This window comes from Capra hircus, chromosome 5 (assembly GCF_001704415.2).
Source record: "Capra hircus breed San Clemente chromosome 5, ASM170441v1, whole genome shotgun sequence".
Taxonomy (NCBI): domain Eukaryota; kingdom Metazoa; phylum Chordata; class Mammalia; order Artiodactyla; family Bovidae; genus Capra; species Capra hircus.
The window spans coordinates 40,935,237-40,949,027 of NC_030812.1; the positions used below are offsets into that span (position 1 = coordinate 40,935,237).

The following is a 13,791-nucleotide window of genomic DNA, read 5'->3' on the forward strand; positions in this document are numbered from 1 at the left end:
TTTCTCCACCAAGAGAAAGCACTACTCTATATATTCAAAAAGCTTAAATAAAAATTGCCATAGCCTGCAAGTTTGGGTCCTTCATGCTAGTGTTGGCTAGTTTGCTGTTGTTTTGTCACTATGATGTGTCAAACTCTTTTGTGACCCAATGGACTGAAACCCACCAGGTTCTCTGTCCATGGGATTTTCCAGGCAAGAATATTGGAGTGGGGTTGCCATTTCCTTCTCCAGTGGATCTTCCCAACAAGGGATTCAACCCATGCATTTCAGGCAAATTTTTTACCACTGAGCCCTGGAATCAAATACTGCTCTGTAGGGCTAGAAACACAATTCTAGAGAGACTGTTATTTTCCTATCAGGATTTGGATGGTATTTTCACTTGTCTTTTGGCATTCATTATTGCTTTTTAAAATAACAGTATTGTCTTCCTTCTAGGAAGCCAGTCTTTTTCTCTCCAATTGCTTTCAAGATCTTCTGTGTCTTTGAGACTTCACCATTTCACTATGCTGAGTCTAGGCATGGGTTTCATATTATTTATACTACTTGGAAATTGTGGGCATTCTTAAATTTGTGGATTAGTATCATTGATAAATTCTGAAAAATTCTCAGTCATTATCTCTTCAAATTGTGCCTCTATTCCATTTCTCTCCTCTACTACTGATACTTCAGTTAAACACATGTTGGAGTGTCTCATTATATCCTTGTTATAGTTTAACTTTCTTTCACGTTTTCTATTTTTCTCTTCTGCATTTGGATAACTTATGAATATTTCATTTCACTAATTCTCTCTTCACTTGTCTATATGCTGCTAGTCCCATTTATTGAGTTTTTAGCAGGTGGCAGAAATTAAAAACTACTACAAGAGAACTGTAAAACCAGAAAGCTAGCAACGTTAACATTTGAGTGACACCAACAAAGACAATTCATTTAGTCATTTGTTATGGTCCCTTTATAAAACCTGTCAGTATGGATTACCTCCTCTTCCCTGGTGGCTCAGACAGTAAAGAATCCTCCGGCAAAGCAGGGGATCTGGGTTTGATCCCTGGGTTGGGAAGATCCCCTGCAGAAGGGAACAGCTACTCACTCCAGTATTCTGGCATGGAGAATTCTATGAACAGAGGAGCCTGGCATGCTACAGTCAGTCCATGGGGTTGCAAAAGTTGCATATGACTGAGTGACTTTCACTTTTCTTTTTCATGGATTACCTCAGAGGCAAAGCATAAGCCAAGAATTTAAGCGCATGTAGTATGTTTGGGGTGTGATCTCAAAAAACACTGTTATGGAATTGAAGATGTGAGAAAGGAAAGGAAGCATGCTAATAAAGGGCTTACTATTAATATCAAGTAATTACAATTGAAAGCAACTGAAGCTTAATACTTTTGAGGAGCTCTGGAAGAACAGTGTTTCTACAACTTCAGAATGTATAAACATCACCTATTTTTTTCATTAAATTATTTCACCAAGAGAAAATCTAAACTAGTATTTTTTATGAAGTATGTTAAAATGTATTGGTCTTTTTTATTACATAAATCTGTACTTACTTTTGGAGAAGGCAATGGCACCCCACTCCAGTACTCTTGCCTGGAAAATCCCATGGACGGAGGAGCCTGTTAGGCTGCAGTCCATGGGCTCGCTAAGAGTCGGACACGACTGAGCGACTTCACTTTCACTTTTCACTTTCATGCATTGGACAAGGAAATGGCAACCCACTCCAGTATTCCTGCCTAGAGAATCCCAGGGATGGGGGAGCCTGGTAGGCTGTAGTTCATGGGGTCATGAACAGTCAGACACTTACTGAGTGACTTCACTTTCACTTTTCACTTTCATGCACTGGAGAAGGAAATGGCAACCCACTCGAGTGTTCTTGCCTGAAGAATCCCAGGGATGGTGGAGCCTGGTGGGCTGCCATCTGTGGGGTCACACAGAGTCAGACACAACTGAAGCGACTTAGCAGCAGTAGCAGTCTTCTACAAGTCATGGGGAGTATTAATTTCCTGGTATCAATATCTGACAATACAAAGTACTGCCAAATGCAGATGCTCACATGAGCCTTGGTGTCGAGAGTCTTTCTTTGGCTCCATCACAGTGGCATGATTGATTGCCCACATGGCTGACTTCAGTGTGCTCTTAAATCACACTATCTGTCTTGGCTCAAGGTCCCCAGGCAAACAAAGTTACTTCTATCAGGCATAACACTCCATGAGCTTAGAGATTACCTTACAAACCCAAAGGTAAAAAATCCAGATCTCTTATGAGGCAAGTTTAAATCCTTTACTATACTGCATCTTACTTCCCTTTTATTGTGTGTAGTCATTACCCTATATTCTTATTCACTTCACTAAGCTTAACTGCCACATTATGATATTGATAAAAATATAACTAAGCATGGACTTTTGTAATGAATATGCTTTTAATAACTGGTAGACTTTCAACTGTATTGGAAAAAATCAATTTGTTTGATATTTGAAACCAATCTGATTCAAAGCTCAATCTTACTCTAATATCACCACTATAGTCTTCTTTTCCATATATAGGTCTTCTTTACTACAATATATCATAATTTGCAAAATAATGCTCAGGATAATCAATCCACTATGGAATACCTTTTATTGAATATCAGGATAATCAATATCCAGCCTTTTGAAAACCATCAGTGTACATCAGATAATTATATTCGCCTTGCATGAGAGGATTATTATCCTTAAAATTACTTAGGAGTTCATTGTGTTCTCTGAGGCCAGAAAGAGAACTCCCTAAAACTAGCTAAAACCCTGAAGACTGCTACTCTTTAAATATTAGTGTTTCTAAATTATGTTTCAGATCACCTCTGCAAAACAAACTGTGGAGTGATATGTATAGGTATACATGTAAAAATGCATTATCTAATCACTTTAACAGAAATCCCTATTTTATTTTTGCTAGTTAGATATCAGAATGCCCCTTGTTGGTCACTTTGTAACATACAGATGTCCATTTTCTAATGTGACTAGTGTCCACATTTAAAACCTTGACAACAAAAATAAGTGTTATGTTGGAAACAAAGCCGATACTTTACAAATGAGAGATTCTAATATAGTATTTATGGAAACCTTATGTAATATTAAAATTAGTAAACATAAATAACTTTCCAATGTTGAATAATTCTTTTACAAAAGCGTTGAAACATTTTTTTTTTACTCTTGAAGAGAAAAAACATTCCTTTGAATTAATATAAGCACCAACAAAAAATTTTTCTCCAAATTAGAAAAATATTTTATCTAAAAATTAATGTCAGAATTTTTAACAACAGTATAATATTTAAGATAAGCAGCTAAGGAAATCTTATAATTAGGCTATAATACATATTGAATATTATTTACTATTATTTTCTGTCTTAAATTCTTGGAAGAGAATATTTTTACAAAACATACAACTGTAACTAAATTTTAAAATAAATGTAACAAAGAATTGTCAACTAAAAAATACAGTCACAACCTGAAAGTAGACACTTATTTTATTTGGTGGGAATGTTTAGGACTCTAAGCCTTGGAGACAGCATCTCAGTAGCTCTGAGAAAAGTGCTCCAAGAGGGCAAGAGGGGAAGTCAGGCTATATACAAGTACAACAGAGGGAGCAGACAGTTTGAACATCAAAGATCAGTATCAAGGTAAGGAATTTGGCATTCTATGTATGGGAAGATGCAAGTCTCTGGAATCACTGAATTCATTCCTGTCATATGCACCTCAGCTACCTGGGGCCAATCTTGTTTCCTTGTTCATTTTGCTTCTTGCATTCCCCCAGCTCCTCAGCAATCACCATAGGGAGTGGCAGCATCCACTGGATCCCAGTTTTGGGAGCCTTCATTCACATTTGGAGGTCAGAAAATGCTGATGACTGTGACATCTCTTGTTTATTAACATGGCAGGAGATATTTTCATTTCACAGAAGCAATAAACATTTTTAATCCATAAACAGCAGCATTTCATAATATGATAATCAGCATAAGAATAACAGTAAATTTACATATATAGTATTTTCTAAAAAATTTTAAGACATACTAAAGGTATTGAAAATACCTATGAGAAATTAAAGCATAAATTAGTAATACTAAAAAATAAATACATCTTCTGAATACTTTCATCTAGTTGCTTAGCTACAAAAATATTCTCATTCTTTATTATGTTAGTGAGATTCTAAACATTAAAACAAATGCAAAATCTCAGGTTAAGGTTTTAGAATATTAGTTGTTTCTAAGGATTTCCTGCCCTCCAGTGGTATCTGCCTTAACATTTTCATTGTACCTTTCAACATTACAAAAAGAAGACACCTCATTTCTACATTTACATTTTGAAATTATATCACATTGTATGGCAGCATCTAATTTTTCCTCCATTGTAAGTTCACTCTCTGTTTGTACCCATGCATCGCACCTTGCAACCTGTAGAATGCAGTTATTACTGGTTTTGCTCTCCAATATGTGTGCTGAATTACACTGAGACTCTGGGAACTGATGTATATTATTATTCACTGAGAACTGGTTAAAATTCTCATTTTTTTTATGAAATTTGGCACTGTTATTAATAACCTTATCACAAGGATATTTTTCCATGTTTTCTAAATAAAAATTATTAGTTGTTTCTTTGGTTTTGATGGATCTCCTATTTGAATCTTCAGTTTGATCTTCATCTTCTGATGGCTAAAAGAAATTAGTAATTTTGCTGTAAATAATGCTTACATTAAAATAATTATTCAATCACTTCAAAGGAGACTTAAAATTTACATTATAGAAACTTAAAAAAAAGAAAAGACTTTAATAGGTGGCAAATCAACCTAGATTTTTTTTAAATCAAGGTTATAGATTTTCAAATAGCATGACATAATATTAAGAATCCTTATATTAAAGGGCTTCCCTAGTAGCTCAGCTGGTAAAGAATCTGACTGCAATGTAGGAGACCTGGGTTTGATTCTTGGGTTGGGAAGATCCCCTGGAGAAGGGATAGGCTACCACTCTAGTATTCTTGGGCTTCCCTGGAGTCTCAGCTGGTAAAGAATCTACCTGCAACGTGGGAGACCTGGGTTCAATCAGGTGGGAAAATCAGGTTGCAGAATTAAGACCTGGGTTCAATTAATGTGGGCAAAGGGATAGACTACCCACTCTAGTATTCTTGGGCTTCTGTGGTAGCTTAGCTGGTAAAGAATCCACCTGCAATGTGGGAGACCTGGGTTCAATCCCTGGCTTGGGAAGATTCCCTGGAGAAGGTAACACTACCCACTCCAGTATACTGGCCTGGAGTCCATGGGGTTGCAAACAGTCGGACACAACTGAACAACTTTCACTTTTTCACTTATATTAAAGATGGAAAAGCACTAAAAAGAGAAGACTTTTTTCTCTTATTAGTCCTCATAATCATAGGTGACATCCTACCTTTTCACAGAGATGAAATGATATAGAACATATACTCTTCAACTACTTTAAGAGTAGAGTAGAACTCTGAATTAAAAAGCTAACACATACAATTTAGTATTCACTCCTTGACTGTTTAAGTCAAAAAATATCTATATCGTATCTTTCATGGACTCAGTCTCAAGAAGACTTATTAAGAATAGCATCAGCTAACAGAAAAATACACAAAAGAAAAGTTAAATAGTACTAAATATAACAATCACTAGATAAAAAGTCAAATGTTAAGAATTTTTAATAGGCCTAGATTCAATTTAGTAACTTTAATTTTTCAACTTCAACAAAAATCTGTCCTAATTACTAAACAAAACACTCTTTTTAATAAAAAAATCCTATATAAAATATTATTTTAGCTAAAAATAAAAAGCAAAGTTAATATTAAAAAACCTAAAATGAAATATAAGCCTTAGCTGATTGGCACTAAAATAGGAAAAGTAAGCCCAATAAATAGTATTAAAACTGACAGGGCACAAATTAGAGAAAATAAAGATCAATGCACTTATTCAAGAAATAAATATTGAGTTAGCATCTGCAATATGAGTGGAGCAGACATGATTGCTGCCCTCTACATCACACACCTCAACAGAAGAATGTTGGATCCCATCAAAAAAAGATACCCCACATCTAGGGGCAAAGGAGAAGCCACAGCAAGATGGTAAGAGGGGCAAAATCACATTTAGAATCACACCCCCTACCCACCAGAGATGTCAGAGGGCTCAAACAAACTTTGTGCACACCAGGACCCAGAGACACCACAGAGACTGAGCCAAAACTGTGTTTGAGTGTCTCCTGCAGGGATCAGCAGTAGACTGTTGGAGATGCAAGGGCTCTGGGTGCAGCAGACCTGGATATGGCATAAGCCCTCTTGGGGAGGTCACCATTAACCCCACCATAGATCCATCAGAAATTACAGGGGATTGGGAAACACAGTCTTGGAGGGCACAAACAAAAGCTTGTGCACACCAGGACCCAGGAGAAAGGAGCAGTGACTCCACAAGAGACTGACCCAGATTTGGTCATGAGTGTCCAGGAGCCTCCAGTGAAGGCAGGAGTCAGTGGTGGCCTAGCTGCAGGGTTGGAGGCACTGAGTGCAGCGGTTTCTGCATGGGACCTTTTGAAGGAGGTCTCCATTATCCACCATAGTTTGGCCTCAGGTCAAGCAACAGGGAGGGAACACAGCCCCACGATCAACAGAAAACTGGATTAAAGATTTACTGAGCATAGCCCACCCTTCAGAACAAGACACAGTTTCCCTCTCAGTCTCTCTCTCCCATCAGGAAGCCTCCATAAGTCTCTTATCCTTCTCCATCAGAGGCAGTGCAGTGCAGTTGAGTCACTCAGACGTGTCCGACTCTTTGTGACCCCATGAATCGCAGCATGCCAGGTCTCCCTGTCCATCACCAACTCCCAGAGTTCATTCAGACTCACGTCCATTGAGGTGGTGATGCCATCCAGCCATCTCATCCTCTGTCATCCCCTTCTCCTCCTGCCCCCAATCCCTCCCAGCATCAGACTCTTTTCCAATGAGTCAACTCTTCACATGAGGTAGCCAAACTACTGGAGTTTCAGCTTTAGCATCATTCCTTCCAAAGAAATCCCAAGGATGATCTCCTTCAGAATGGACTGGTTGGATATCCTTGCAGTCCAAGGGACTTGCAAGAGTCTTCTCCAACACCACAGTTCAAAAGCATCAATTCTTTGGCGCTCAGCTTTCTTCACAGTCCAACTCTCATATCCATACATGACCACTGGAAAAACCATAGCCTTGACTAGACGGACCTTTGTTGGCAAAGTAATGTCTCTGCTCTTGAATATGCTATTTAGGTTGGTCATAACTTTTCTTCCAAGGAGCAAGCATCTTTTAATTTCATGGCTGCAGTCACCATCTGCAGGGATTTTGGAGCCCCCCCAAATAAAGTCTGACACTCTTTCCACTGTTTGCCCATCTATTTCCCATGAAGTGATGGGACCGGATGCCATGATCTTCGTTTTCTGAATGTTGAGCTTTAAGCCAACTTTTTCACTCTCCTCTTTCACTTTCATCAAGAGGCTCTTTAGCTCTTCTTTGCTTTCTGCCATAAGGATGGTATCATCTGCATATCTGAGGTTATTGATATTTCTCCTGGCAATCATGATTCTAGCTTGTGTTTCTTCCAGTTCTGCATTTCTCATGATGTACTCTGCATATAAGTTAAATAAGCAGGGTGACAATATACAGCCTTGACGCACTCCTTTTCCTATTTGGAACCAGTCTGTTGTTCCATGTCCAGTTCTAACTGTTGCTGCCTGACCTGCATATAGGTTTCTCAAGAGGCAGGTCAGGTGGTCTGGTATTCCCATCTCTTTCAGAATTTTCCACAGTTTGTTGTGATCCACACAGTCAAAGGCTTTGGCATAGTCAATAAAACAGAAGTAGATGTTTTTCTGGAACTCTCTTGCTTTTTTGATGATCCAGCGGATGTTGGCAATTTGATCTCTGGTTCCTCTGCCTTTTCTAAAACCAGCTTGAACATCTGGAAGTTCACAGTTGACGTACTGCTGAAGCCTGGCTTGGAAAATTTTGAGCATTACTTTACTAGCATGTGAGATGAGTGCAACTGTGTGGTAGTTTGAGCATTCTTTGGCATTGCCTTTCTTTGGGATTGGAATGAAAACTGACCTTTTCCAGTCCTGTGGCCATTGCTGAGTTTTCCAAATTTGCTGGCATATTGAGTGCAGACTGAAAACAACAATCACAGAAAACTAATCAATCTGATCACATGGACTGCAGCCTTGTTTAGCTCAGTGAAACTATGAGCCATGCTGTGTAGGGTCACCCAAGACAGACAGGGCATTGTGGAGAGTTCTGACACAACGTGGTCCACTGGAGAATCGAATTCCAAACCACTTCAGTATTCTTGCCTTGACCCCATGAATAGTATGAAAAGGCCAAAAGATAGGAAACTCCCTCAGTCGATAGGTGCTGAGTATGCTACTGGAGATCAGTGGACAAATAACTCTAGAAAGAATGAAGAGACAAAGCCAAAACAAAAACACCACCAGTTGTGGATGTGACTGGTGATGGAAGTAAGTCTGATGTTATAAAGAGCAACATTGCATAGGAACCTGGAGTGTTAGGTCAATGAATCAAGGCAAATTAGGAGTGGTCAAACAAGAAATTGCAAGAGTGAACATTGAGATTTTAGTAATCAGCGAACTAAAATGGACTGGAATGGGTGAATTTAACTCAGATGACCATTATATCTACTACTGTGGGCAAGAATCTTTTAGAAGAAATCGAGTAGCCATCACAGTCAACAAAAGAGTCCAAAATGCAGTACTTGGACGTAGTCTCAAAAACGACAGAATGATCTCTCTTCGTTTTCAAGGCAAATCATTCAAAATCACATTAATCCAAGTCTATGCCCTTGAAATTAAAACACAATTACTCCTTGGAAGGAAAGTTATGACCAAATTAGATGGCGTATTAAAAAGCAGAGATATTCCTTTGCCAACAAGGTCTGTCTAGTCAAGGCTATGGTTTTTCCAGTGGTCATGTATGGATGTGAGAGCTAGACTGTGAAGAAAGCTGAGCACCGAAGAATTGATGCTTTTGAACTGTGGTGTTAGAGAAGCCTCTTGAAAGTCCCTTGGACTGCAAGGAGATCCAACCAGTCCATTCTAAAGGAGACCAATCCTGGGTGTTCATTGGAAGAACTGATGCTGAGGCTGAAACTCCAGTACTTTGGCCACCTCATGTGAAGAGTTGACTCATTGTAAAAGACACTGATGCTGGGAGGGATTGGGGGCAGCAGAAGGGGACGACAGAGGATGAGATGGCTGGATGACATCACTGACTCGATGCACATGAGTTTGGGTGAACTCCAGGAGTTGGTGATGGACAGGGAGGCCTGGAGTGCTGTGATTCATGGGGTCACAAAGACTCGGACATGACTGAGCGACTGAATTGAACTGAACTGAACTGATGCCCTAACAAGTAATGCTGAAGAAGTTGAAGTTGAACAGTTCTATGAAGACCTACAAGACCTTCCAGAACTGACACCCCAAAAGATGTCCTTTTCATTATATGGGACTGGACTGCAAAAGTATGAAGGCCAGAGATACCTGGAGTAAGAGGCACATTTGTCCTGGAAGTACAAAACGAAGCAGGGAAAAGAGAATGAACTGGTCATAGCAAACACCCTCTTCCAACAACACAAAAGGTGACTCTACACACGGACATCACTAGATGGTCATTACTGAAATCAGAGTAAGTATATACTTTGCAGTCAAAGATGGAGAAGCTCTATACAGTCAGCAAAAACAAGACAGGGAGCTGACTATGGCTCAGATAATGAACTACTTATTGCAAAATTAAGATTTAAATTGAAGAAAGTAGGGAAAAGCACTAGACCATTCAGGTATGACCTAAATAAAATCCCTACAATTATACAGTGGAAGTGACAAATAGATTCAAGGGATTAGATTTGATAGACTGCCTGAAGAACTATGGACGAAGCTTTGTGACATTGTACAGGAGGCAGTGATCAAGACCATCCCCACGGAAAGAAATGCAAAAAAGCAAATGGTTGTCTGAGGAGCTAAGAAAAGAAGAGATGGGAAAGGCAAAGGAGAAAATGAAAGATATACCCATTTGAAAGCAGAGTTGCAAAGAATAGCAAGGAGAAATAAGAAAGGCTTCTTCATTGATCAATGCAAAGAAATAGAGGAAAACAACAGAATGGGAAAGATTAGAGATCTCTTCAAGAAAATTAGAGATACCTAGGGAACATTTCATGCAAAGATGGGCACAAAGAAGGACAGAAATGGTATGGACCTAAGAGAAGCAGAAGATATTAAGAAGATGTAGCAAGAATGCACAGAAGAACTATACAAAAAAGATCTTCATGACCCAGATAACCACCATGGTGTTCTTTTGGCAAAACTCTGTTAGCCTTTGACCTGCTTCATTTTGTACTCGAAGGCCAAACTTGTCTGTACCTCCAAGCAGCTCTTTATTTCCTACTTTTGTATTCTAGTCCCCTATGATGAAAAGGACATTTTGTGGGTGTGTGTGTGGGTGTGGCTGTGTGTGTGTGTGTTAGTTCTAGAAGAATAGCAAGGAGAGATAAGAAAGCCTTCCTAAGTCCTCAGTGTAAAGAAATAGAGGAAAATAATAGAATGGAAATAATTAGAGATCTCTTCAAGAAAATTAGAGATACTAAGGGAACATTTCCTGCAAAGATGGGCACACTAAAGGACAGAAATGGTATGGACCTAACATAAACAGAAGCTGTTAAGAAAAGGTGGCAAGAATACACAGAAGAACTATACAAAAATGATCTGAATGACGCAGCTAACCATGATGGTTTGATCACTCACCTAGAGCTCCACATCCTGGAATGTGAAGTCAAGGGCCAGAGGAAGCATCACTATGAACAAAGCTAGTGGAGGTGATGGAATTCCGGTGGAGCTATTTCAAATCCTAAAAGTTGATGCTGTGAAAGTGCTGCACTCAATATGTCAGCAAATTTGGAAAACTCAGCAGTGCCCATAGGACTGGAAAAAGTCAGTTTTCATTCCAATCCCAAGGAAAGACAATGCCAAAGAATGCTTAAACTACCACAGAACTGTACTCATATCACATGCTAGCAAAGTAATGCTCAAAATTCTCCAAGCCAGGCTTCAGCAATACGTGAACTGTGAACTTCCAGATGTTCAAGCTGGTTTTAGAAAAGGCCGAGGAACCAGAGTCAACTGCCAACATCTGTTGGATCATCAAAAAAACAAGAGAGTTCCAGAAAAACATCTACTTCTGTTTTATTGACTATGCCAAAGCCTTTGACTGTGTGGATCACAACAAACTGTGGAAAATTCTGAAAGAGATGGGAATACCAGACCACCTGACTTGCCTCCTGAGAAATCTGTATGCAGGTCAAGAGGCAACAGTTAGAACTGGACATGGAACAACAGACTGGCTCCAAATCAGGAAAGGAGTATGTCAAGGCTATACACTGTCACACTGCTTATTTAACTTATATGCAGAATACATCATATGAAATGCTGGGCTGGGTGAAGCACAAGCTGGAATCAAGAAATACCAATAACTGGGAGAAATATCAATAACCTCAGATATGCAGATGACACCACCCTTATGGCAGAAAGCAAAGAAGAGCTAAAGAGCCTCTTGACTAAAGTGAAAGAGGTAAGCAGAAAAAGTTGGCTTAAAACTCAACATTCAGAGAACTAAGATCATGCATCCAGTCCCATCACTTCATGGCAAATAAATGCGGAAACAATGGAAACACTGAGAGACTTTTCTTGGGCTCCATAATCACTGCAGATGGTGACTGCCACCATGAAATTAAAAGATGCTTGCTCCTTTGAAGAAAAGCTATGACCAACCTGGACAGAATATTAAAAAGCAGACATTATTTTGCCAGCAAAAGTCTGTCTAGTCAAAGCTAAGGTTTTTCCATTAGTCATGTATGGATGTGAGACTTGGACTATAAAGAAAGCTGAGCACTGAAGAACTGATGTTTTTGAACTGTGGTGTTATTGGAGAAGACTCCTGAGGGTCCCCTGGACTGAAAGGAGATCTAACCAATCCATCGTAAAGGAAATCAGTCTTTAATCCCACTGGAAGGATTGATGCTGAAGCTGAAACTCCAATCCTTTGGCCACCTGATGCGAAGAACTGACTTACTGGAAAAGACCCTGATGCTGGGAAAGAATGAAGGCAGGAGGAGAATGGGATGACAGAGGATGAAATGGTTGGTTGGCATCACCAACTTGATGGACATGAGTTTGAGTAAGCTCTGGGAGTTGGTGATAGACAGGGAAACGGGTATGCTTCAGTCCATGGGGTTACAAAGAGTTGGACACTACTGAGCAACTGAACTAACTGACAGCACACACTCTTATATGTGGAAAGGATGTTCATCACATAATTACAAGTTGAAAAAACATTATGAAGAGCAAGTATGAAGTATTATAAGAACATACCTAAGGGGTCTTATTTAGATTGAAAAGTCAAGGAGAGGCTTCAAAAGCACTGACATGTTTAAGCTGATGCCTAACAGAATATATTAATATAAATGTCCTGAAGCAGAAAAGAGACCAGTCAGCTAAGGAAGTCGCATGTCAATGTGTGGTGAGAGAGGAACACTAGAAGTTGGAAATGTAGGCAGAAGCTATATCACACAGGGCCTGAGGCCACTGTAAGTAGTTTAGATTCTAAAGCAAAAGAGGAAACCACTGAATAATCAAACACAGGAATAACATCATTCAGTTTAAGCTTTCAAACGATCATAATGATTGCTAACTGGAAAAAAAGTAGGGCAAGAGTAGAAGTAGATCTCTTGAGCAACAACCATAATAATTTAAGAACAAGATGATGAAACCTTAGATTAGTGTACTGACACTTGGCAGGTGAGAGAAGTAGATAAATATGCAATTTATTTTGCAGGTAGAATTGATTGGATAAAGTGATGAAATGAATATGGTTAGGAAGGCAGGTGAGACTGAGATGCCAAACTAAAGTCTCTGGCAACAACTGCGTGGGTAGAAAACTACCCACTCAGTTCAGTTCAGTCGCTCAGGCGTGTCCCACTACTGATCTACTACTATGAGAACTATCAGGAAAACTGATATAAGGAGATTAGGGGGTGTTCAGCTTTTCGTGAAATATCTAAGAAGATATCCAATAAGAAATTGGATACTTAATTAAGGATCTCAGCTGAATTCATAAAATTGAGAATTATCATCAACCAGGCAATAGTATAAAAAGTCACTGGAATATATAACATCATCTAGAATTTGGAGTGTAAGTTAAGAGAAGAGAAGGGTCCTGAAGCAAACCCTAAATTACAATTCATATACAGGGAAAGGTGGAAGAGAAGTGGGCAAAGGCATAAAGTGGCATACAGAGAGGTATGAAGGAAACTAAGATAGTGTGCATCACAAAAGCAGAGAAGAAAATGTTTCAAGAAAAGGAAATAATTATTTCTATTAATATGGCTAGAAATTCTTGTAAAATAAAAACTGAAAACTGCCCGATGAACTTGGTACCATTAGAGGTCACTAGTGTCCTTCCTTGGCAAGAGCAGTTTGGATAGCAAGCTAGAGACAAAAGGTAGATGAAAAGAAGGAAAAATTAATGGAGAACTCCATTTAAACATGTGATTTGTGAGAAATCCACTCAGAATATGATACAACTCCAATTATTCAGATTATAGTTCCCACTCAGCACTAAACATGTCACTCCCATTATTCAGATTATATTTTATAGTTTTCTTTATATAAGCCTTGAGACTTTCTCTTTGTATGTATTATTGGTTGTTTAAGATTTTCAATTATTGTGAATGGGTTCT

The 13,791-nt window shown here is 38.9% G+C and overlaps 1 protein-coding gene across 1 annotated transcript in view; it reads right to left on the bottom strand.

Moving 5' to 3' along the window:
* C5H12orf40 (chromosome 5 C12orf40 homolog) overlaps nucleotides 4,220-13,791 on the bottom strand; it is a 92,518-nt gene continuing 82,946 nt past the window's right edge. The window contains 1 exon segment of the mRNA XM_005680229.2: nucleotides 4,220-4,675. Within this exon segment, the coding sequence (XP_005680286.2) occupies nucleotides 4,220-4,675 (456 nt within the window).